Here is a 27,537-nt window from a genome sequence, read left to right as displayed (position 1 = left end):
AGTTTATTGTGTTTATTATTATTTGTATATTTTTTATGAAAGTTTTTGTTATTAAATAAATAAATAAATAAATAATCATTTATTTCAGGTCATCATTTGTTACATTAAAATTAAAATCACTAAAAGTAAAATCAATAAATACCTACAATAAAAGTACAATTTTTAAAAATTGTTTGATGTTTCTGTATTATTGTGTTAGGTGTATCCTGTTAGATAATATAAGTATTAGAAATAAATAAATAGTTTTAGTTCCACAATTGATATAAAAGTATCAGGAGAGGGCTATCAAATTACTATATTTCTAAGATAGTGAGCCCTAGTTAGAAGCCGAACTCCGAACGTCCACTGCTGGCTAAACTAAGTTAGTTCGCATAGTTGAGCCAGTTTTTCATACATACGAGTACTTAGTGCATAGTTTGCGGTGCACATGTATATGAAATATTATGAAAAACTGACTTAACTATGCGAACTAACTTAGTTTAGCCGGCAGTGGACGTTTGGCTAGACGCTTAAAAACGTTCAAAGACGGAGATTGGTACCCTTACATACACGTACCTCTATAATGTATTCTTAGTACCCTAAGAACTAAATTTAAATGACTTGAAATTTCAAGGCTCCCATTGACGATGACTCACGGTTCTGCAATAGAAAATCAATTTTACGCATATTATGAACACTCCGTTGATACAATTTATTTTCAGTAGTTGGCTACATATACATATTGAGTTGGTTGTTGTTGGTTTGACTGGCTGGAGCTGCTTTCGAATTATTTTAAGTTATTATTATCAGTGGTTTTTGAACAAATGATTGTGAAATCGCAGAATTCCACCATGGGATATGAGATGTAAGTAAAAAAATAATCAGATTTATTTACATTTATTTATTCCAATCATTATGACTGCCGCGTTCCCAATAGTATTACATATTTACTTTTAAAGTCATGTCATGTGATGTAAACTTTACTGAAAAACAAAGATTGTGTAAAATTACTAAAATCACTGTGAAAACTCTTTTTCTTTGTAGCCCAAAATTATTTGTTACTGTTTTATCGCAACGCAAACAAAAGTATTTATTTTTTATGGTTCGATAAAACATAGTAAGTATACATGCTTAGGCCACGTGATTGTTTGTTGTTTGATCACATAATACGCACCAAGTTTGCAGAAAACCGTTTATTTAGTTAAAAGAGTGCCTGAGAATGAAACAGTTAAGCCTATAATTGCGTTGACGTTATTATATTCCACATTATTTAATTACTATAATCTGTATAAGTACTCGTGTGTTGTAGGATGTGCTTAGAAGCTTATCATAACATATTGGACGGTATTATGCAAGAATGGGTAATTGATCTTTTTCGGAATTATGTTATTTTATCATTCGTAACAGGTAATAGGCAGGTAATGGCAGATTGCTAAAGTAAATTTGTGCACACCTTACAAAAAATTCATTTGTAAAAATGAAAAATGCTATATGCATATAAGTTTCTAGGTAATTGTTAGTGGATTTCATGGTCCACTATTTTGTACATGAGTATTCGGATATTCTCTGGATATCGCATAACAAATAAGGCAAACTTCTTAAAAGACTAAAGTTACTCACATAGTATAAAAAAATCTCCAAGCTTTAAGCTGATAGCGGGAACAAAAGATAACATGGAACGCCCGCTAGACCGAGGACCTTTTTAAACTGGTCATTGATGACGAAGGTGAGAGAGAACTGAGCGGTGAACAATGAACATGTAGTCATCGATAGGCAGGTATGAAAGATTATTGGTGCCTGACAGTGATGATGACTTGCTTAGTGTTAACATCATGAACGTCAAAGTCCTGAACAGTAATGAAAGAAAGGAGGAATACTTGGAAAATAATGAATACCTGACTGACGACTACATGCATAACGCCCTCCATTGCTAAGAGTCTGCATAATATTTGCAAAGTTGTCACTCTCAGGGCGCATTGCCGCTCGCGTGGCGTGACTCACTCGGTGAAATCTACACCAAATAATACGAATGTTACATACATAACGCCTCTGTTTGCCAAACACAAACACCGTTATTATTAATGGTTCAAAATACTTTTTTTGTGTGAGCAGGGCAGGTACGTATGTACTTACCCACTTCCTTTGTGCGTTGTCAGTCTTTTTGACAACTGACGAGCCGTTTCGTTAAGCTGATTTGAATCTGCTCAATGCAGTGTTTTTGCCGTGATGTTTTTATAACTTCAGGTTGCTGACCTTTATGATAGGAATAGTAATTACAATATGTAAAGTGTGTATTACCATGTGGTCTTCTTTTTTACTGTAATACCGTAATTAGCTCTGAAGATAATCTTGGACGACGCAGACTTGAAAATAATCATACACTTGGAATCAGATAACGAATGGTTTTACAATGTTCCTTTGAATTAATTTCCTATAACTAACAATATTTCCTCATAGATCTTCATCTGAGTCCATTGCCTTATTCATTGGGTAAGGCAATGGTCTCCGGTAGTCATTAAATTTATAAACAAACCATCGTCCAATCTCGATGATAATCTAGCGACCTTCAGTGTGAGCTCTCTGGTTGTGTAAGTGTGATTCATAGTGAACGAGAGAGCACGTGTGCTTGTTGACATGGGGGCGGGCGAGGGGGGAGAGAGGAAGGCGCGGGGGGAACGGGTGCGCCGGCGCAGGTACCGGAGAACCGGTCCCAGACACCCCGAGCCATCTGCCCAACACATGGGTAGATGCTCCTGATCCTATGCCACAGGATAAAGGTTTAAATTGGAACGAAATCCGAAGCCAAAACTCGAGTTAGTATAGTGGTTGTAGGGAATACCCACAGACATAATCTTTACAATGCCGGTCCCAGACAGGTGCTGGCATTGAAGCCAAATCTCATGATGAGAGTGAGGGCGAATGTGTCTATAACTATCACGACCTATCTTATCTCCGCTTGTCTCCTTTGATTTCACTACCGGAAAGTTTTAGACTGATCAGTGTCAATGTAAATGGGTTTGTTTACGATTCCGCGGGCGTCCGATGGAAAATTTACATAGACTTTCTATGCAAAGAAAGGGATCTATCTGCGAGTCGAGATCTATAGTCGTAGAGTGTGTCAGCGATCTGCGCCGGCGCAAGGTAAGGAGTGTGGTGACGTCACAGAGCCTCAACCTGTGCTACACTGCTGACGCACTCCTAACTATCTTTATTGCTAATTTAATATAAAAACCGGTCAGATACAGATCCAAAGCGATAAGCATCATAGTTGCGCAAAGGAAATCATAATTAGATTGCAACAGTCAGGAAAACCTGATGAAGATGACCAGATAGAACACCTCAGCATGCTATCACCATTGAACTCTGCAAGCAACGACAATGACCCAAAATGGCGTGAAAAAGGGCTGCTAACTTAAGGAAAACGAGCCGCCAGCAGTGTACTTGCATATGTCACGTGACAAGCTTCAATGGAGTAAACCAGTCCGGCCTCACCCCGCGCCTCTCCCCCGGAGTCACATGACTGCGACCCTGCCCGGGTCAACGGCCTGCTGTTACACAAGACGAACCGGTCCTACGGGAAACCCACTTCTTTCACTTGCGGCCTTTTTCCCGAGCGGCGTGTCTCGACGGCTTCCTTAAACGAGCAAGGGCACCAAATTGACCCAATGGTCTATTGAACGCGAGGTGCTAGCGTGGTAAGGTTCAGTGTCTTTAGAGAGTTGTAGGTCAGGAGAAATTCTGTATATGACTATTTTAGCGTGAGCTTATTGAAACATTAATGCCATTTATACTTATAACAAAAAAAGACCAGGGATATTATTGGGTTAGTAACTCGTATAGTGGTAACTTGTTGGTAAAGTTTCTTGTTGCTCATTCAATATACCCATCGTAAGTATATGGCGAGAAGAAGTGCACGTGGTAAGTTCTGTACTCGGGGGGTGTTGAGGAATGGGGGGGGGGGGGGGGGGGGAACTTTCACATGCGAATAGCGCTTTGCAAATAGGGCTGCGTAAGTGTTAGTGTAAGCTCGAAATGAACTTAGGCTTCGTCTAACACGAGTAGTCACGGCTTTCGTACCTCAGTCAGCCATCCACTACTGGCGAATTGGTGATAACTGATAATAGGAAATGCTTTTTTTATAAAGTGTATAAAAAACTGTATTCTTAGATATACCTACTTGAGTTCATTATAAAAAATAAAAAGTAACACTATTGTGATACTAGTTAACAACGATTTTTAAGTTAACTATGATATTTGTAGTACAACATTGCTAATTGGTATATTTGCGTTCTTAAATACCTTCAAAAAGACTCATCAATCACTAATCAGACAAAACATATCGATATCACTACGTCGAAACCATCTAGAAAGCAGTATTGTTCATCAATATTTAAAGCTCTATTCCTGACAAGTTCCTCGAAAACCATTAGATCCCGACATCCCTAGCACGAGCCATTATTATCAACTGACGTAACTTGTTACCTTTCACGATAAGTACAGTAGCAGCAGTGTTGTTTACCACTCAGAACTTTACATCGATCTTATTTCTACCGACAGAAGAGTGCAAATTGAAGAGGGAATGTCGAGTGTACATTACACGAGTATAATCAAAGTTCAGCTCATGTCTACACCACACTCGACAGTTTGACAGTGAATGACTGATGCTTAGCTCAGGCTATCAATATCTTGAAAAGCAAATACTATTGACGATTTTACTGGTAGTCATAAAATAGAAAAAATGCTATACATTTTCTCCAACGATTTTGAATTCTTCTATGGAACTGCTCATAATCTAGCAACAAATTAGCAAATAACATCCACAAGCACACAATAACAATCCATAAGCACCGCCTGTTAGACATCTGTCAGATCCATACAAGTAATGTCAGATTTGACAAGCGAGTGAGGCTACTTATATACTTGCTTAGTGATTGTTGATTGCTAATGTTCGGTGATGGTAACCCAACTGGTCATCATCATCAGGATCGGTTGTTCTTCTCGATATCATGTATCTAAGCGGACCACTGCAACTTTAGCTTGCAGATTTTATAAGCTTTATCGGTAGCCTTCGTTTTCTGACGTTTGACCTAATTTCTGATAAGATCCTTCAGAGAAACAGCATAGCTCTTAACTATCAACATATAGGTAGCTATATGCGTTAAATAATTAGATTTCTTATCCAATATCAAATAAATTATGAAAATTACACAATCTAAATTCTAGATTGTAGGACATACTAGCCCTAGGGTTAAAACTCTCCTACTGTAACTGAAATCATATTAATACCAAAGTAATAAAATGAATTCTGTTGCCATATTTACAGAGAATCCTAGAAAACAATTATAAATACACATTTAAACCATATTCGAACCAAGAAACCAACAGGGATCAACGGGCTAAAAGTCGCCGTTGCTAACCAATGGGCCATCCAATCTCTTACTATATATACCTGTATGTTTCCCATGAATTAAAACGAATGTAAAACATAGAACCTACCTACATACATGCAAAGCGTTAAACGAGTTTTATAAGCGTAGCAGCGTTTTGTTGCTTAACGCCTGGCCTGTTGCGTGCAACCTTACCAATGTCACCGGGCGGGGGCGGCATCTGGGGACGAAGGGGGCGCCAACTGGGCACGAAAGGGGGGGGGGCAGCTAAATATAGCCCCACCTCGTACCTGAAGTTTATTAAAATATGAATAGACTTGACTCGGGAGCTTTGATGCGGTTATTGGTTATGTCGTTTTCAAGGCTTCAGCTATTAAGTTCGGAATTGGTTTTAAATGTACTTGGCTAGTACACTAACGTAGGTATGATCTTGTGCTTTGGCCTGAAATAAATGGATTTATGGTTATTATAATACCAACATTAAAACTTCCAAAATGTATTTACAATTGATTTTGATTAAGTGAAAACTTGAAAACTTGCGTATACCTACTTAACTGCAGTATTTATAATATTTTTAAAAACGTTTAACGATGATAGACCCTTAAGGGTGGGTTGCACCATTTAACTTTAACTATTACAAACGTCAAATGTCTTGAAGATTGATCTCTCTCGTCAAGGGATTTGACGTTTGTAATAGTTAAAGTTAAATGGTGCAACCCACCCTTAAGGAATCTTCGATATCACATACATACACACTCACGGGCACACACACATCAAAACACAAGTCAACATAAGGACACCCCACACCCCGCTTTTCGGGTGAAAACCGGACTTTCATCAATGACAATAAAACAGCCAGTAGTAATACTATGTGACCTGATGAAAATGAAATAAACACCATACATACATACAGAGTCATACCTACAGTACCTTTAGCCTTGAACGCATCAACACATCTGTGGAATATTACACTTATTGTTTCAATAGATCTTGTATCAACATCATAATCTTTCCGTGTATCTGTTTATCTATTTGCGGGACTCAGTATTGTTATTCGCTATGAATTCTGTCCGCGGGTTTTTATGCAAATAATTGCATGCTATGGATTAACGGGTTCACCTGCAAGCCAAGTCATAGGTTGTTTATATAGGATAAGTAATAAAAATAAGGGAATACATAAATAAATTTAATATAGGCACTAACATTTTCTGCTTACCACTCTGGAAATTGTGATTTCTATAATAAAAAGTTTTTATTATAGAAATCACAATTTCCAGAGTGGTAAAACGTAAAAAGTATAAAATTAGTAACCTTGTTAAAGAGAAACGACTGATAACAACGGTTCATTATGCTGTGCGTAAACTTAAGACATCAAGGTCCCAGGTTCTTCTTTAAATAAGTACCTACGAGTATTTGTTCTGTAGTCCTGGATGTGCCTGAAAAATGACACACAATTGCATTGCTTTAAAATAGAAACCAACAAAACTTGCGGTTTTCGTTTATGTACAAGTATTCACATCCATCAATGAGCGGTCACATAAATTGTACCATTTTATTTCCCATTATTCTATGTGACCATTCAATGAAATTAGTAACACTTCCTTATTGTATTCTACACTCACGAGCAATGAAACAGTTCCAGAGACAAAACGAGTAGCACCAAATTGCTCCTAAACGGAAAAGGCTGCTTAATGACGCTGTCTGTATAGAAGTAACAACGGATCAAAATACTATCAACTTCTTCTTCTTCTTTCGTGTCAGTGAAATGCGATTTTTTATATTTGTCCAGACCAAAAAGAAGCAACTTTGATAGCATTCTGGTTGGCCTGGAGTAAGTCTTCCCGTGTGCAGGTGGAAGGGCACAGGGGACAGGAGAGTAAATGCTCCATAGTCTGGGGGGCGGTACCACAGTCGCATAGGTTGGTACCAACGGTATAGCCCCACTTACAGAGATTGTCCTTGCAGCAGCCTACCTCTGCTCGCAACCGATTTAGAGTCTTCCAGATGTGCCAGGGAAGACTGTTACCGGGAGCAAGTTTTTCCTCAAGAGGTAGGAAAGGATCCTGGGGCTGCTTTTCCTCCGTAATATATCAACTGAAACGTAGATACTGTGTTGAAATTGTTATTTAATGTTTAAAAAAATTGGGCCCTTTGTCGACATTTTGTACCTAAGTAGATCTTTTACATTGCTCAGCCAGTATAGCACAGGCCGCTATTAAGCCGTGACAAAAGTTTTCCGTCGCGCTCGCTCTTGAGGCTGCGTGATGTGAGTGAGCGCGATGCAAAACTCTTGATGCGCCCCGTACTAGCCCTTCAGTCTGATTGTGCTGTAATACCCCCCATCTGTACTAAGGCCTATGTCCAGTACCTATAGTAGACGCATGTTGGCGCGTTGAAGGCAGAGTATTATTCAGTAACGTTTTTTCAGTCACAAAAAGCACTGATATTTCCAATTATCTCAGTGTAATAGCAACATAATGACGCTGTACATTTTGTGTGAGTTTTTATTTAATTCGCTACAGTAAATGGGATACAGATAATTACCATCGAATTATTTAACTTTTTGCTCTAAGTTATTTTATTATTCTATATCAATATTTATCATCGTCAACCTTGATAGTGGCCGGGCGGTCCATGTTGTTATTTAACACGTTAACAGTTTTGTGACTCCAATGAGGGTTGTCCGGTAGTGATTGCTATAAGCAATAATGCCGCCTCTTTGTATATACTATATTTATTTTTTTGTTCTTGGTGAAAATTATGTATATTTTATTGTAAGCATGCTGGTTTACCTTACAAGCCCACATTGAGTAATAAATAATACTCATAATTAACCCAGTATGCATTTCAGTTTTTAATTTTGAGTTGCTGACCTTTTGATACTTTTTGCACTGTCGTCTTGTAGGTGTTGTGCAAACCTTACAAATAACTCATGATGTATGTACCATCGAACAAAAAAAATTGGACCATCTTAGGCATCAGCCATCAAGTATACATGCCAGGAGGCTCAAAACAACTACAGGAATTTGCTAATGCTTCTCTACATGGTGTTGCAAAAATTGCTGTAGATTCTCTGCGTACTTGGATAGTTGCGTGTTGCTAGCTTTCGAGTTACGAGTTGAGTCCAATAACGTCTATCATCCTTTGTTTTTTGAGACAATTGCTTCATACATTTGGCTATCATTATCAATGTACGACTAACGTAGGTATTATTTCCATACTATAAAGTGAACCTTGGCTACTATTATCGTCATAAGCATCATCAATAAAGCATATCTGAACGTAATCACAACATGTAATGGTCATGTTTTGATTCGATCACAAACAGTAGCTCTTTATCTGCGTCATGTGAGAACAAGAGGCACCAAACAAGGCATCCGTCGTAGGAACTCGCTATCTCCCTCAATAAGACATTCAGATAGACAAACCAAATAGTCGTTGTGATTAAGTGCCTATAATATTATTTAGCTCTCATATTTGCCTATATCGGCGATACGGCTCGCGAGCTATCACGTGAGTACAAATGCACAGCGAATAGCGGGCGGCTCGCTTCCGATTCACCTCTGACTACTCCTTTGGGGATTACAGTCGTAAGCGTTTACCACTTTTTTGAAATAAAAATAAAAAAAGAGTCCAGGTGTTAGTACTCTGACTGAGTTTCGAATACCCCGGGTTCAAATATTAACAGTTTTTTTTTGGACAGATACAAGTGAAAAGATGCAAATGAATCTTGAATGAGATATGTATCGTGCAGTAACCTGAAGAAGAATACTATTTGTTTACTTTATTATATTTTTATACATACCTATGTTAATAATATGTATACTTACTGTAATTATTACACCTTTGCCTACGTATGAGTATTATTGACGTGATGACTTAACTTTAAACAAACAAAATGTTCTCGTAAAATAAATTAGCGTTTTTTAACAACAAACTGTTTAAATTTGATTATGTTTATGTATAAGTTCTATTTTTACCAAACCCGGCAATTATTTTTAGTTGATGGAGATGACGAAATTGTGAATAAACAATATGAGTCTTACTTTGTAATTAATGTTACGATGTTAGATTTTAGATTAGTTATATTTCTCGTGACTACAAATGTACCTACAGCGAAAAGTGGATGGCTCGCTTGCGAATCACCTCTGTCTATCCCTTTGGGGATAACAGTCGTGAATATAAGTAGGTATGCATGTTATAATTCTACCAAAAGATTTAAAATAAATCTGCTAGTAAAACTAAAAACCAAGGATCCTATGAAAGAGTTCAAACAGAATGGGCCCCGCCGCTACGTCGTAGCACTTCGTAGCACGTCGTAGCGCGTAGCACCCGGGTGCACCCTCAGAAGAATTCAACGCACGCTGCGCTTTCAAATTTAAATACTATATTAAACGAGCATTAAATTTTATTAATTAATTAAGCGGGTCAAGGAACATACTATAATCTACTGATGAACTTCGAGGCGATCATCCCGTCCTACTAATATCATAATAGCGATAGTTTGTAAGTATGGATATTTGTTATTTTGTCTTAATTTCGTATAGAGAAAATGGCATTTAACAATATTGCAGTGTCTTTCTTATAAAGTTAATTGGCCTTTTATACATATTAATATGTTATGTAAATGCATGTTACTTACGTAGTAGTGAATGAATGAAGTGAGTAGAAGTAAATGGCCTGAACATTGACGTTCCGATAATAATGTAATTTATGAATAAATTAAGTATCTAACACGTGCTGTTGACTATACTGTGCTATCCTAATATAAATAATGGCGGACAATACCTACTTGTGGTTTTCTATGTGTCGCAGTCGTATTATATACTCCTCTCAACCACTTTTGATAAACGCTAGCCGTTATGTAAAAAGAAAGAAGAAAGAAAGAAAAATGTAATACAATCCGACTGAAACAGTTAACTATGGCATTCTGCTGTACACATTTTGTGACATACTGGATAAAGTAGCAGTAGTATAAGTCTGAAAAAATATACTAAGCATTTATCCTATATGTGTTTACCTATACTAAGGTCTAATCAGATTACAATTTAATAGTAATCGGTTATAACTGCTTAGTTGTATTGTCTTTTTCCTTTGTTAGAAAACACCTGTCTATTCATTACCCAGAATTATTATTGAAAAAAATCGATCCGCAGACAAATACGTAATCAATAACTAATAAATAAAGACAGTTTGCTTTCGTCGTAATGATAAGTAAATAAATTATTGCATGTTGTTTGTTCATGTAATGTTTCACAGTAAACCTTTCAATCACAAAGAAACGGATGGAAACTCCACAGGTAATAATTAAGATACTTAGTCTCTATCTATTATATCATCGAAGTGTTACTGGAAACATTTTTTTGATGAGTTGACACCAACATCATATTTTGGGCTTAGCGTAGAACCGAAAATAAACAATGTGCCTCACTCATTGTTTATGTAAGTACTCCTCTTCACATCTCTCCCCAAAGTTGCTTCTTTTTGGTCTGGACAAATATAAAAATTCGCATGTTCACTGACACAAAAAAAGAAGATCTCTCCCCGGGAAAATAACAAACTTATTAATAGTTATTTATAACAATAAAATTTATTAATGTAGGTACCTATATTCGTTTCATGGATGAAGGTATTTTAAATCCATACTGTGATTACTGTTTTAGTTTGAGTAAAATACGCGTGGTAATTTGAAATCATGTAAATTAAATTGCGAGACAACTTGAAACTTTTCCACTTATGACAATAAATTACTTATAATATTATCGTATGTGTGCGTAAATAATACCCCAGTATTAGGTACATCCATTCAAGTTTTATTTACGTCGGAATATGAGTAATCTAACGTTATTAGAGTATACAAAAAATATTTAAATGACCGTAAAATTTAAATTTTTCATATTATGAATACCTCATGTGACTTAATATACCTACTATTATTATTAAACCTGAAAACTTAGGTCTTCTTCTTTAAGTAGGTGGGAATTATCATTAAAATACCAGTCTAAACTGGCAAAATGAAGTAAAATTTTAAAATTAATTATACATACTTAGTATACATGTAATAGGCTATATCTACATAATATCTAGCTCATTATAATATAGGCGTTTTATTTTACGAAGTTGAGTAAAAATTCCTCACGATGCATATCATCGATGACTACCTTTAGACATATTAGTACAAAATGTATTGTTTCAATGAAAACGTGAATTGTCACATACACGCAAACGTGAGACTCAGATACATGTGTGTGTAATGTAAATAACTTGTCAGAATAATCACCAGAAGCCAAGATTACTCCGAGACATATGGATTTTGTCCGAGTGTTTGAGATTAGATCAATTGTCTTGTCCTGCGTTTAAGTACCCACTTAGGTGTTATTTCGTAGTAAACCTAGGGATAATCTTTTTTCTTTGTCTTGGTGATATCTGTGTCTGGTTAGTATCTCTGCCTTCTATTGCTATCAACATGGCTTTATAGATACTTACCAAAAAACGAGTATCACAATGACGCTTACAATAAAAGCTTGTAAACTTGAAGTTCTTTCTATAAATTCAGAGTTATTGCTTTTTAGTAATTTATCTGTACATATTATATCTGACTGCTGAACATAGGCCTGAGTCCGGGTCTTCCTCATACAGCCACGGCCGGTCTATCGTGGATTCGCAATTTCTAATTTCTACCTTCGTATTTCTTTTTTGCGATGTGACGATTGTGGAATGTGATGTATCGTGACGTCACAAAGCCCGGAGCGACATTATAATGACAGCTGTCGCGATAAGCGCCCGCGCACTCCACCTACTTGACGTCTAATAAATCTCTGTGTGATTTTCTAAGACTTACGGGCTTACCGGTTTCCTGTCAAAACGCGCTCTGATAACAGACGTAATGTTTTCATTTTTTATTTGATCAAATAAACCTACCTTCTGACTGCAGAAAAATAGTGTACGCCTTATAAGATATGGTAGTTTCGTTTGCAGAGTCAAAGTGTTAAGTGCAGTGAGTGTTGTGAATAACGTTAACAAAACCGTCGCCATTCATTTATTGATTAGCTTCATATTTATATTTTTATGTAAGTGTATATTTTTACGTTATTTTATTTACAAAAGCTTTTTATTACTTACTTCCGGCACAATAATATAGTGATTGTACCTATGGTCATATTATATTTTATAAAAAAATATACGAGTAGGTATCCACATTAGCACATTCCCGATAAGGAATCAGTAAATATTGCAATTAGGGCTGATTTAAAAATCACTTACGTTTCGCGCACGCCTGGTGTTCATTTGTTGCTGTCGAATTAGTAATTACTAAGAGACGGTAATTAAAAAGAAACTTACACTCGCGAGCAATGAAAGAGTTCCACCTGTCATTACTGTTTCATTGCTCCTAACTATACATATTATACCTACATCATGTAAGTAGGTACCTACTTTTGTCATAGCATCTACCTATGTTGTTGTATCATGTTCTGTCGTCCGCCGACCACAAGCGTTCGTATCGGTGTATCGCTATCTGGTATTCCTGTTTCGTCACCACCACGCTCCTTCCTCGTGATTAGCGAGTACCGTCAGCAACGAAAACTAGTTTGATATTTTATGGATTTTATTAAAATGTATGTAAATTAATTTCTATACGTTTACGAGTTTTACCTAGCAGTTGCCGCGAGCTTCCTCTTAAAAAGGGGAAATCTTTTCCCTTTCCGGGAAAAAACGCCAATGTGTTCTAATCCAGGTTCTTGCTTACCAAATTTCATAAACTGCTCCTATTTAAGGTTTCTCAGAATAGGTAGATAACATTTTATTTTGGCCTCATTGTTAAAGAATAAAGGGGTGTCAGGACAAAGGCCTCTTTCCGATATATTATATGAGCGTAGATAATTCGAGTTAAGTATGATAGTTCCTATTAGTTAAGTTTAGACAAAACCTACCAAGACAAGGATGTACTAGAAATGTCTATTGTTTTTATGAAAATAGGTGAAACATAAGTTATTTTCGGTGATTTTTTTACTGAGGTCATTGTGATGTTTGAAGAGTTATAATAAGAAGAGACTTATTTTATTTATCCGACATATATTTATTATAGGTTATACTAAAGAGATTAAAAAGCTTAGGTACAATAAAAAATATTATGAAACAAAGAATCTGTCTTGTAAAATGTAAAATTATTGCCTTTTGAATCCTATTTATAGTAGGTATTAAAAAAACTATTTGCTTATCTGTGTAATGGTTTCAATAATTCTTGATTTTCTTTATTTAACTTTCTAATCAGACAGTGCGGTGTTAAAAATAAGCCGTTTACTGACCTGGCTTCATATTCAGAAGTGATACCGTTGGGTTTCCAAAAATAATACTCAATGAATTTGCGATTGTGTATAAAGAATAGTTAATTGGTAAGATAACTTATTGTTTACAATAAATTAATCGGTTTTAGCATTCTATTAATTGGTTGAAGAATTCCTACAATTAATTTATCAGTTTCAGTTACATACCTACTTTGGAGTAGTAACAAATAGATAAGCGGCCACTTCAGATGATGTAGGTACCATGTACCAACGGGATGCATATGGCATGCCCAAAAAATTAACAAAGTGATCGAAGGGTCATGCTGAACAACATTATTGAAAAATCCTCAGAAAATTCATAAATATTGCCTAAAAAATCATTGAAATTGCTGTGTTTTTATTCTATGACATTCTATTCAGTGTGGATAAATTACAATTTTAAGAACCCACATAAAGATACAGGAGTAAAATCTATTAATTATGAGTATAAAAATAATTCAATAACTACCTACATACAACGTTGCAAATCAACGTTGGCAACTTGGATACTCAATTCACTTAACCATTCCCTAACTCAATAGCATTAACACGTTTACTGCCAGCGTCGGGCGACCCCTCCGACTTCACAATACGCATTCGGCTACGACAGGGTCCTATAGGCGTGCGGGGTGGCTATACGTACATACGTACTCAACGTTGCTCTGTATAGCTACATTTCGCTACACAAGGTCAAGGCCAGCCGCCATGCGCCTGCAATCGATGATTGTGCAGCGAGCGCGGCACTGCGCGGGCCGCTGCTGTGCCGGCTCGGACCAGACACCTCCACGGTCCACGTGTCTCCAGAGCCACTCGTCATCGTCACCGATAAGCTCGAGATTAGATGGAGCTTGCGGCGGGAGAGAGGGGCGCGGGGGCGCGCAGCCTCCTCGCGCCGCGCGGGCTGCGAGCCGCCAGTTCACTGTCAACAGTGCCCCGCGCCGCTCGCCCGGCGCCCGCCAGCACGACGTCCGCCCCGCCCGCGCCCCGCGCCGCCGCCCCGCCGCCCGCCTGCCCCTGACACCGGCCGCGGCCTGACAGCCACCACTCGCAGTACAAGTGAGTGTCTGGACCCTGGCTCTTACCTAACCGGAGCTTTCGTTCTAATTGGCCGGAGAAATTGCGAGAACGTGCCGAGCTAAAACCTGCAGGAGTATTCAAGTGAGTCTGTGGCCGTGTTGGTGGTGAGGTCCTCGAGACGGGGAGCCGCCCCCGCCGGCGAGACAGCCGGGACGTCGCGCCGCCGCTAAAAATAAATTCGAGACCCTTTGTACATACCTAAATGTATCTGCCGATAATCTCGACCGCACTGCCTGCGCAAAAGCTTAGCCAAAATATTATCATGAATATTTTTAAATATCAAAGAAATTCTTCCAACTCTTTTAAATACTTAAAAGCTTAAGAATACGATTTCGAAAAAATATATTCGTGAATATTTTCCTCAAAAAACCGGTACTCCCCGAGCTACGTTTACATAAACTTTCTTTAAACATGGAACATTTTAGCACTCTGCTAAGTTTGAAAATATTTTTGTAAAGGCATAAATTTTACTGTTCGAAATATTATCTACGTATTAATAAGCAGAATATAAAATATTGATAGGGTTCTATCGACAAAAATAAAGTTTTGAAAATTCATCGAAAATATGAAAATGCTATATTTGTTGCCAAGCATCATTGTATCTATCAATATATTCTTATTAGTCATTACAATTAAGACACGGGATTAACAATTAAACTAATTACCATTTAATCATTTGTGTTCCACTATAGAATAAGCTCCACTCTACTTTCCCCGGACGGAGGTCATTTAAAAGCACTTTTCATTAGTTCTTACAATTGATTAATGATGCCTATTTAAAAACCTTATTCAAACGAATTGACAAATTTTCCTCAAACTCCACATGCATATATTTTTATTATTACTTGAAACTACAGCAAGCGTAGAACAAGATACATTACATGTGTGTGATGTGTGGTATGTGTATGAGTCATTAAAAATATGAACTAGCAAATAAACACTTGCGTCCAACTGATTATTAGCAGTGATAGCCACAGAACCGGCTGCGACATGGAGCGTGTACTGTCACGAACCTCCTGAAACATCGAGTTATTCATACGCTGGCTCGCAACGCGTAAGAGAAAAAATATGCGCATCGTAATGTAATCCGAAGCAAATTCAGTCTGGAAGCCTCGGAAAAAAGGTTCAGACGTAAATCGCCTAAAAGATACAGAAGAGAATGCAGAATGAGATTTTAAATGTGAAAGTAAACACACTAGGAGTCCAAGAAATTTTGCTGATTATTGATAAATTGGCCCTGACACAGAAATCGGCAGATGGACACAAACCAGTTCCGAGCAGCACCTGGCGAAAATACGGACAATGCTCCGAGTTGTAGAAGTGGTCCCGATTTACTGTCAACATAAACTTTAAAAGGGCAAGTTAAGTACTAAACAACAGCCGTGCCGAGTTGATTTAACAGAATGAAAGGGTGAATTTAAATAACTCTATTCGGTTGGTAAAATGTTGCACTCGTCGAATGAATGAAACCACCCACAGTTTTTGATAAGAAATTTAAAACAAAACAAATGAAACACACAGATTGAAATAATTAATGCTGAGATTGTGACATCGGTTTGATAGTTCAGTACCTATTTCATTTACATTGAAATAGAAAATCGAGTAAGTAACTACATTTTGTAATTATCAAAGTCTCCGTTTTCATAATGTTAACCTTTACAATAAGAAGATTCGGTAATTAATAATCCAAATGGAAGATTTCGTATCCTGACCTAGGGTAGGTAATTTAGCTAGGTATTATCTCCTACAGTTCCTATTTAGTAGGTTAATTGCTTTCGGTCCCAACGATTCCATAACAACAAATAATCAAATCCTTTATTCCATGAGCTCGCTCTCATTCCGATTCAATTTATTAGTCTTGATTTGTCGCGATCGATAAGAATAAATTATAACCTATTTTCGGTTTTACCCGCGTCATAAAACAGCTTACATATTCCCATGCTATGTCGTAGTTAAGAATTAAACTGTTTCCTTTATCTTACCGTACCAAAAGAATTAATATTAAAAAAGTGAATGTTAAAACAGTAGACAGATTCCGTCCTTTACGTAAATTCCAACTATTTACAACCTTTAATATGTTGATAGTGCGGGTAAGCGGCGACCTTAACCACGCACCGTTTCATTATTATCCAGTTCTTGTTCTAAAATCTTTTACAAATAATTCACCAATCCTATCTCTATGCTTCGATTTTCTGGTTAACTTCAACCTAAACGTTTGTTAGTATCACCACACTTTCTTCGCATGTATATCTTCCGATGTTATCGGGCGTATCGTGTGGCCAATTGAATGCAACATGAACCTCGAATGGGACACGTGGCACAACAACGTAATTATTAGGTCGAAACCATGCTAACTGTTATTACGCTCTAAAGTGTCTTAATACTGTACCATCATCATATTTACGATATGGTTTTATTTTCTTATCGTATCATCTTTTAATCCATTTCGCAAATGAAATTTAAGTAATCTTTGCGTTTGAAATTCTTGGGGATTGAATGAGATACATTTACAAAAGGTTCTTGAATTATTTATTTCGGTTTCTAGTTGCTATGTAGGTATTGTTATTTTGCTGAAAAAGGCAATGGCATTGACTTCTAGTGAATACCACATGAGAAAAGGGAAATAAATAAATATACAAGTAGCTGTCTCTGAGGCTTTTATCTTGATATACATACATATATGTTTGATCCTTTTATCCCTTTTTACACCTGCCCCAATATCTATCTACTAATGTACCGACGCACAACATTTTAAAGTTAAATTGATTTGCGTATGTCCATTTAAATAGCAATTCTGTGACCAGCAACAATAGCTACCGTTCCTTATTTATTGTCGCGTCTCGATCTCAGCATTGAGAGACTTTCATAGTTGGCAAAAACCAGTAGCGATGTGTGATTGTCATCGACAGTCGACACCCGTACAATGAGCCATGGGCGCTGTCTGCTAAATTCAAGCCTCAAGGTACAAAATTACGGTATCGATTGCCGATTTTGAAGAAGAAAAAGAGTCACTTGCACCCCAAAGATAAGAATTCATAACATCTCAGCGTAAACGCTTGCATTTGCATTGATTTGAATTTCGAAAAAGGGTATTTTTCCCTGGGATACATGGATTTTCAGGGACTATTCGAGAAGTTTCAGGACTCTTCAAGTAACGATACAAGATACGCAAAATAAATTCTGTCAACAGCGCGGCTAGTAGGTAGTATAGCTGCCCCAAAATCTTTCGCACTCTTCACATCAAAGAAATGACAACTTCTAGAGACCTATAGCAAGTATTTTTGCCACGTTGCATCCAGAGCCTGCTATCAGTGTCGTGGCAGTGGCGTGTCTGTGTCATTCAATCAGCAGACTCCTCACCCAGGAACAGTGTTGGGTAAGCGCGTGCGCGTCGCGTGGGAACCCCGTTTAGTGCATGGTATCGTACAGTGGGGCACTAGCTGATTGTAACCTTTACACTGTACTGAATCCCTACGTACTAAGGGTTAAATTTCAACTGCAAGTGTTGCCTACAGTGCTCATTGTAGAAGCATGCATGTGCGTTTTTCTGCACAATTTGAAATCCGTAATTGACAGCGCTTATGATAGCTCATAGATTTGCTAGCGGGAACTGTTGCGTTATTATTCAATTGTTTGCATTTCCAGTAATCTTTTTAAGTATGACCTATTTACTGCAGTTGGTATTATAGGGGCTTTAGTTGAATTAAGCAAATGTTAGTGGATTTGGTAATAGAATTTGATTTGGTACCTACGGCTGATATTCTATGATTTTCTTTTTGCTTTCTGCAGCTTCTATGCTTTTACTATAATATGTCTATTATGCGCTTGTGCACTACCTTTTGTAATGAGGAACATAAATCTGATAATATCAAATGCTCTTCAAATGAAGGATAACAGATAAGCATTAATCTTATATTTGTATTCAGTCCCTAAAGGTAGTGAGTATAGCTAGTGAACAAATAATGATAGTGCAGAAATAAACTACTTACCTACATATTATTGTAATGAAGGTTTTGAGATAAAACTATTGTAAAAACGTAACATTCTTAAAATTAGTGAAATTAAATTTCTTATCACGTTGCAGTAAACAACACAAAAATAAGCCATATTTTATCAATTTGCCATGAGAAAAATTTACTCAAGCTTGAGAAAGATTTTATTACTTCAGTGCCTGAATAATTTTTAAAATTATATCAGTTTTATGGTCAGTTAACTTTATACGTACTCATAATATAAACAAATAAATTGACAAAAATAGAATAAAATATAATTTTAATTGGGCTTACCTGCGTGTCTCTAAATTTGAAAATTATAATAATGTTAGCCATTTAAAAACCTGACAGGAAACTTCTAGAATTTAAAACGAAAAAAACCAGCCAGGTGGGTTTTGGGTAGGCATTATCTCGAACAAAACAAACCATAAAAATAACTTTAAATCTACGATGCGTGCCATCCAATCAAACAACTATAAAATCGATTAAACTTCTTCAATACAAAACACCGACCGGAGTGAGTTTAAAATATTTTACTGTCTCATTATCTGAAAATCAACATCGGAATTAGAGATTGATAAAAAATAACCGAATTGATTGTTTTTTTCCGCGACACTAACGATTTATTAATAGTAGGTAGTAGACACGCGCAGCGAATGTGGATGATCGACCGGTGGCTTCTCATCGAGCCTAATTGAAGTAGAAATCCGCTTCTAGGTTCTTAATTGTTCAGTGCGCCTGGTACAACATTTGCAATTAGAATACATTATTGTAAACTTTATGAAGTTAATGATACAATACTCTGGATGTAGTACCTACACCTTATGTTGCGATTGTTACGTTAATAAAAATACAGGCCGTCGCCAAGGTAATTGATTTTGGTGTTATATTTTGTAAAGTAATAGTTACTTAATACTAAACAAGTTGATAATATTTTTATTTATCATTAACACGATAAAGTTGAAAAAGTGCACTACACCTACACTTTTTTTCATACGTAAACAGGTAGATACACCTAGTTACCTATATCATAGGTAAGTTTAAGTGCATAAGTTAAACACCCCTATGAGTAGGCATCTTTTATAATGTCTTCATGATTAGAGGGTAATTATAAGAACTAGGTAGGTATCCAAGCACTTCATTAGAAGTCGACTGAAACTGAAACTTACGTAAGTAAATGTAAGTTTATAAGAACAGATCGCATGTCGCCGTCGTCGCTATACTGCAAAAAGCAATTAAATTACTTAAACGTAATTTTCCAGGGTTTTATGTATGGAATTGCGTGAAAGAAAACTGAAGTAGTATCGTATTTTTATGGCTTTTGAGCAAAATTTCTTGTTAATAGGTCTACATAGTTCTCTGACCTTTGTACATTTGAGGTATCATCTCCTCTCATCTACATAAATATGTAAACTAAGCATTTTTTCGCAATAATCGAATTCCAAAATAACACGATTTTTCAGCTTTCTGATACCGATATTTCCGATGTCAATTCGTACCATACGCTTAGTAGTTATAAGATAATAACATTTCTCCTAAATGATGGTATTGTCTCTTTAGTTATAGTACATCCTTAGTAGGTATGTACCGATACCGTAGGGCCTGCCATAAATATGTCAGGCTTTGATTGAGCATTTACCAGAAGCAGTGGCTCGGGCGCGACCTCGGCATTGGTCGAAGTGCGTCGCGGCGGCGTGTTGACCCGCACTCATTGATCCTCGTTGCGCACGCGCAGGGCTCCCATTGGGACGATTGACTGTAAATAATTGACCACACATCGATACCGTTAATAAGCCAACGTGGCCAGTCTAATTGGCGAGTCACATGACTTTACGAGTCTCGCGTCATGTAATTGAAGCCGCCATTAGCACGCTTTTAATCTTCTCCGGTAGTTAATGGTGTGTTCTTGTTCCAGGATGATCCCGAGACGCAAACACAACGCCTCCTCCGGCTCGCTGGCGCCCCCCGACGACAAGCACGCCAGCAACGACTACATACGTGAGTGTCTCACAACAACCGACACCCACCCCGTGGACTTTGTATCTTTCAAGCGTCGAATTCATAAAACAACAGCGATGCGAATCAAACTAGCCGCAACGTTTCAATATTACCCTCGTCTGGAGCGCCAGTGTTGTTTAAACCTGCGCACGCGTCGGTCGTGTTCAGATTTGTTTGATATTAATTGGTCTGAATCCTGAATTCACGATGGATCTTATAGACGAGGAGGATGCGGCGTCCGAAATCGCAGTTCGCCCGTCTGGTTGGCATTTTTGCTTATTTTCTTTATCAGTTCGATTTCTATAATAATATTTTCCCCATGGAAATATTTTACATTCCTCAAGCAAGGAGTTGAAGTGTTGTTATGAATGAGGGTCTGACGGTGTTGTGTGTTGCAGTGGCGGACAGCGGGGGAGCCCCCGAGGGCTGGTGCGCCGCGCTGCGACGGAAGCTCACGCGCAAGACCCTGTACAAGCGAGTCCCGGTGACGGCCTGGCTGCCTGAGTGAGTATACCTTCTTGATTGTTATGGGCTCCTGGTATTTGTGTCTTTGGTCAGATCTGAATTGCTTTGCGCAATCTAAACATTCCAGGATATGTAGGTGATTTTCTTATCGATATTGGCCGATGGTTGGCTTTTTTATCAATTTAAAATACAGACCTAACAAGGTGAAACTTTTGCAATGCGTATGAGGTAGATCAGGTGACTGAAATAATTCAACTCCTTGAGTTGAATTATTTTAGTCACCTGATCTTCAACTGTCTAAACATGAATTACGGCACACTTACGAACACTAATAAGGCCACTTATGTTTTTTGTCCTCGAAAATACCTCTCTGACTCAATAGTATCGATTTAATTTAAACTAATAACCACATGTCCGTGTCCAAACAAATAAAACAATGAACGGTATAACCGCAATTCCGCTTTGTCATTATTTTATTGCAAATGCCGTTATCCATCAGCTGACCAAATACTTAATTAGAAATGTGTTTTCCTGCAACTGTAAACTGTATGATCAATTAATCATGTAATGCGATGCAATACCTTATAATGCCTTATATTAATAAAGGTAGTAAATAAGTACGACGTAATCGAGAAAATAAGTAGGTTGACTTGAGCCAGGTGATAAAAATAGTTACAACTAGGCACTTAACTTATATTTTAACTACCTTGCAGTGCAAACAGACCTACTTACCTGCCGTTTAACTACAATATTTCCCGTCTCAATTCCAGATACAACGCGGAAAAAGCAATCGGAGATCTCATAGCGGGGGTGACCGTCGGTCTCACCGTGATACCTCAATCCCTCGCGTATTCTAACATCGCTGGCCTGCCGCCCCAGTACGGGCTCTACGGGTCCTTCCTCGGATGCTTCATCTACATCATCCTCGGCGGATGCCGTGCTGTCCCCGCCGGCCCCACCGCCATCGCCTCACTCTTAACCTGGCAAGTCGCCGGTGGAGTCGTCGAAAAAGCCATCCTTCTCACATTACTCGCTGGAATCGTCGAACTATTAATGGGAGTTCTCGGCCTCGGCTTCCTGATAGACTTCGTGTCAGGGCCGGTGTCCTCAGGCTTCACGTCGGCCGTGGCACTGATGATCGCCACGTCGCAAGTGAAGGACCTGTTCGCCATCACGGTTACGGGAAACACGTTCCTGCAGCAATGGATCTCCGTGTTCGGCAACCTGCACATGGCGTCTCTCTGGGACCCGGTGCTCGGGTTTATTTGCATCATCGTGCTGCTTAGCTTGCGGGTGAGTTGCGTCTCATTTGTTTTATTCCATGATTTCCATGATACGTATACTTAAATATAAACCATCTTCCTTCTTCAAAGCCATAAGCACTACCAATCACTTTTTCAACATCACCAAAGGTTAACTGGTAGAAAATGCTGCTAGCATTAAGTTCGCCTTTGTACCAATTTACTTTGTGCAATAAAGAATTTAATAATAATAATAATAATAAATCTATTGTAGTCTACTTTTAGACCACATCTATTATAGCATTGTGTTGCTCTTTATTCCATAATATATTATAGCCATCTGATTCTGAATCCAGCAACTCAGCAATGCAACCACAATGTCAGCAATTATCAATCTATCCCCATGTATTTGACACTTTTTATGTAAGCGTGCCACAATACAATATCATATGTATCTGATTACCTTTCAAACTAGCAATAGCAGCAAAATCCCTGTCAAAACTAACCAAACCCCATGGAATCTTCCAGAAAATCGGCATGGTGAAGCTAGGCGCAAACCGCGAAGGCGGGCCGAGTATCCGTCAGAAGGTGATCATGAAGTGTCTGTGGCTGCTGGCGACCTGCCGGAATGCCATCGTGGTGGTCGCCACCGGCGTGCTGGGCTACTGGTTCGTGGCTACCCAGGGTACTTCTCCTGTGAGGCTTATGGGTAAGTGCATTCATCAAAAGTGATTCAATCTTAAGATACGAGCACGGCCAGATTAAGAGCTGTTCTACTTTTGAATTCTTGTGCAGTTTTTGATCGCTGCGCTGTTGTGAGCTTCTATTCTATTCTATTCTGGTAGGGGGTAAAGTTCCTGTTGTGGGCTTATATCCCGCCATAAATATAGGTACTTACCTATATATTTTTGAAAGTGGCTATTGGGAGCTGATTGAGTCCTTGATCTGGATGTGCCCTTGTAATTTTGGTGTTACGTGTTGTCACGTTGCTCAAATTGTGTTTTCTGTTTGTGCCTTCCTCAGCTGACAGCGTTAGAGGCGGTTAGTAGAGAACTTACTTTATAAATAGTTAGCCATTTCAAGTAGTTTAGTTCTAAACATACTGGGAGTATCGTTAGAACTCATGCATATTATCATTTTAATTTACCTATATCTATGAGTGAGCGACTTGGTCGTTCAACGTGTTATTGTCGAAAATATTTCTGTAATTACGTGAACTAATTAAATATTTGCATACCCATTTCCATCCATATAACATGCATATCGGTAAAGGTACACAAATGAGAAAATTTGCTTAAAAATAAATTATGAATATTTAAGCACGATGCTAAGAATCATCGTGACACATTAAACCGTGAAGAGCATGAATATTGGAGCATTAATTTACTTAAGTAGGTAATAGTTATATTTATTGCATGCACAATCGTATCACCGTAAATTATAGGGAAATTGTATTCTCAGTGAAAACATAAATCTGTTCTATTGTCGGTATACACTGCGATAACCAGCTCCATTTCTAGAGATTGTGAATTTCAACTCTTCCAGTTTTCAAATTGAAAGCGATATATCTAGACATGAATATCAGCACTCTTCCCACAAAAAATCAATATTAGCAAAACAGTTATTTTTGCGTCAAACATCTTTTGTATCACTTTTTTTATAATGTGTTATACATTATACGGCTATTATTAAGCATGGCATTTACATATTTTATGCTAGTTAGTAGACAGTGATATTATCGTAGCCTAACTCCCACCTCCCTCCACAGGCGCTATTCCCTCCGGCATCCCTTCAGTCCAACCGCCTCCGTTCAGCTACGTCCGCGCCGACAACACGACCGCAGACTTCCTCGACATGATCTCCGAACTCGGCTCCGGGATCATCGTCATCCCCCTCATAGTGCTGCTGGAAGACATCGCTATCTGCAAGGCGTTCAGCGATGGGAAGACTATAGATGCAACCCAAGAGATGATAGCCATGGGAGCGGTTTCAATCGGAAACTCTTTCATGCAAGCGTACCCTGGTGGCGGGTCTCTAGCGAGATCTGTCGTCTCCAATGGCTCGGGAGTTAAGACTCCGTTCAGTGGCTTGTACACTGGATGTATGGTGCTGTTGGCTCTCCAGTTCTTCACGCAATACTTCGAGTATATCCCGAAGGCGGCGCTGGCTGCCGTCATCATATCAGCTATACTGTTCATGGTGGAATATGATGTGGTGAAACCCATGTGGAGGGCTAAGAGTGAGTACCGACGTTTTTGTATTACTTTTATTCCAATATAGATAAATAAGGCTGTTAAACTTTTAGGTATTTCTGTCTCTTTGGCCACATAACTCTGTAAATGTATGTAGACTTGAACATATCGTGGCTTATGACTTATGAATCACATAATGAATACAATTTTAATATCTAAATGGACAGCCAGTAAAAAAGTAACTTTTAGCACAACTACCTACTTAAAAACTTAATACCATGTATAATATCACCATCCTTCAATATTTTAACCCCTCACCCGTCTACAGAACTGGACCTGATCCCCGGCGTGGGCACGTTCATCCTGTGTCTGACGCTGCCCCTGGAGCTGGGCATACTGACCGGCGTCGTCGTCAACATCATCTTCATCCTGTACCACGCCGCCAGGCCCAAGTTCTCCGTCGAGATGCTCAAGGTAAGGGTTGTGGCGCCATCTAGTTGGAAAAGCTGGTGATATTATGGCAGTGAAGCTTAAAAACCTGTATTATTTTGAGTCATGATAGCTAGTGCCGATAGCAGTAATAGACATCGTCAGCATGCCAAAATAACTTAATCCAGGATGTAGGCCTCATCTAAAGGGCTCCACAAGTCTTTGTCCTTGGCTTAACTGATATAAGCACTCCATCTTCTGTATCCTTACTAATATTATAAATGCGAAAGTAACTGTGTCTGTCTGTCTGTCTGTCTGTCTGTTACTCTTTCACGCCAAAACTAATGAACGGATTTGATTGAAATTTGGTATACATACGGTTTAGACCCTGGGAAAAAACAAACCCCCTTATTCATAAAAATGTTACTGGACGCTTTAGCTAATGAACTGTTCTGTCACTCTCTGACAGAGAACAAATTGTTCTTTGACAGAGAGGGACAAAACAGTTCAATAGCTAAAGCGTCCACTAACTTTTTTATGAATAAGGGGGATAGGCTACTTTTTATCCCGGAATTCCCACGGGAAAACTTTTTAAGGCGAAGCGAAGCGCGCGGGCCAGCTAGTATTATATAAGATCAGATACGGTGGGCGGGACAGTGTCATAGCTATGTCTGCCTATATAGTTACTAAGAGTTCATCGACATCTATGATCACATGATCAGTTCACTGCTTATTAAGCTTGGAGATTTCTAGACCTATGAGAATGTATAATTCAGAGAAACCTTATATCTCCAAAATACTGTATATTACAAATTACTTACATAATTCTTGACCATATTCTAAACATCCCTTCCTTCTTTACAGACGGAACGCGGCATAGAATACCTGATGGTGACACCAGACCGGTGCCTCATGTTCCCTTCAGTGGAGTACGTGCGTCGCCTCGTCACCAAATGCGCGGGCGGCGCCGGCGGCGGATCCATGCCTGTCGTCTTAGAGTGCACACACATCTACAGCGCAGATTATACTGCAGCCAAGAGCATTGAAAGACTAACTGCCGACTTCCACGACCGCCGTCAACCTCTTTACTTCTATAATGTGAAACCGTCAGTCTGCTCAATATTTGAAGCCGTTGCCAAGCCAGAACACTTCGTCGTGTTCTACGAAGATGAGGAGTTGGATAGGCTTCTAGCGGCTGATGACCGTCTCCCCCCACTACCCAACCACGACAAACCCCCCGTCTGAGCCGTACCTGAACGATATGACGATTATTTTTGAGATTCAGATTCACGTGTGTGATATTTTGAGATGCAGATGTGTATTTTATGTATTTGTATAGACAGAAACTCGTATTTACTAAGTAGGTTCTCCCCCTGTAAATATTTATGTCTTGTAAGTTCGAATTTATCAAGTGAGTAGTTTTGTAAGTCTCCGTTCGGAGAGCGAGGGCGCTGGCCTCGACAATATCAGTATTATGTACTTACTTCAGCGCGCAGAGCGTTATTTTTGTAATATTTTTCGAGCGGGACACCCCTGCGTCCGCTCCCTATCGTTGTGATCCTAGCCAATTAACGTAGCCCGCGTGGCGAGCCGTGTCGCCCCGTCACGTGCCGTGTCGCCGGCGCCACGGGTCCCCACGCGGATGAGAGGTGCAGATTATAAGAAATATTATTATAAAATACGTTTTAGCGTCGATAGTCTATTTATTGTTAAGACGGTGATAATTAGGTGATTACTAAAGTACAAGTCGATTAAATAGAAACAAAATAAAATACTTACTTATGTGTATAGTTAGTTAGTTTAACGTGAAGCTTTAAACGGCCTAGCCAGGGGCGGGCAAGCGTTGCTCGTCAGAGGATAGACAGTAGCAATAACTTGAGTGAAAGACTCGCGCGCGCCGTGTGAGACGCGGCCGCGCGGCCCGCACCGGCGACCCTCCTGACCCACCGTGACCCTTACTGACCCATCCTGACCCACGGTGACCCACCCTACCGTTGTGCATCCCGACCTATCCTTACCCTACCCTACCGATCGGGACCCATCTGACCCACCCTGACTCACTGCGAGTCTTCCTTACCCTCCTGACCCCTGAATGCAACCCCTCGGCGCCGGTGCGGGTGGATGATGCATGTGATGAGAAGCCTATGTTAATGATGTTGATGACACACTGAGTGAGAAATTCTAATAGAATGTAAAATAAACTCTGTGAGAGTCTTTGCTTGTTTTATTTAATCCCGCACTTTATGTGGTAAACCAAACTTGCCTGCTGCCTACCTACGTAAGGTAAACCCTGGTAAACAGAGGTTGGAATGGACTTAAAAATTCATTGCGGTTGCGAATGAAACAAAATGTCTTACCTTTCATTCAGTCAGTCTATATAACGTAACTATAACTATTACAAATAGAGAATTATAAAACGGTCGGATAAAACATTACAGACGAGAGTGTAGGGT

At 38.7% G+C, this 27,537-nt stretch overlaps 1 protein-coding gene across 4 annotated transcripts; it reads left to right on the top strand.

Moving 5' to 3' along the window:
- The first annotated feature begins 815 nt into the window (after positions 1-815).
- LOC105392875 (sodium-independent sulfate anion transporter) lies at positions 816-27,298 on the top strand. Of its 4 annotated transcripts, none has more exons than XM_011564559.3 (8): positions 816-844; positions 20,675-20,757; positions 21,156-21,261; positions 21,993-22,515; positions 22,992-23,172; positions 24,232-24,702; positions 24,984-25,129; positions 25,949-27,298. In XM_011564559.3, exons 1-8 carry the CDS (start codon positions 831-833, stop codon positions 26,327-26,329), a joined length of 1,905 nt encoding a protein of 634 aa, XP_011562861.2. In that variant the 5' UTR covers positions 816-830; the 3' UTR covers positions 26,330-27,298. The 4 variants fall into 4 exon arrangements, with proteins under 4 accessions (XP_011562861.2, XP_011562862.2, XP_037964673.1 ...); XM_011564560.3 differs by lacking the exon at positions 816-844 and adding an exon at positions 12,224-12,436; XM_038108745.2 differs by lacking the exon at positions 816-844 and adding an exon at positions 14,343-14,848.
- Positions 27,299-27,537: the final 239 nt, after the last annotated feature.

Source organism: Plutella xylostella, chromosome 17 (genome assembly GCF_932276165.1).
Source record: "Plutella xylostella chromosome 17, ilPluXylo3.1, whole genome shotgun sequence".
Taxonomy (NCBI): domain Eukaryota; kingdom Metazoa; phylum Arthropoda; class Insecta; order Lepidoptera; family Plutellidae; genus Plutella; species Plutella xylostella.
The sequence above is the reverse complement of the archived record's forward strand: the minus strand, read 5'-3'. Positions and strand labels throughout refer to the sequence as shown.

Excerpts from the sequence above, each read along its gene's own strand:
- LOC105392875 (XM_011564559.3), top strand. Across the intron at positions 20,758-21,155 it reads CGCCAGCAACGACTACATAC|TGGCGGACAGCGGGGGAGCC; the intron begins GTGAGTGTCTCA and ends TGTGTGTTGCAG. Across the intron at positions 22,516-22,991 it reads TCGTGCTGCTTAGCTTGCGG|AAAATCGGCATGGTGAAGCT; the intron begins GTGAGTTGCGTC and ends GGAATCTTCCAG.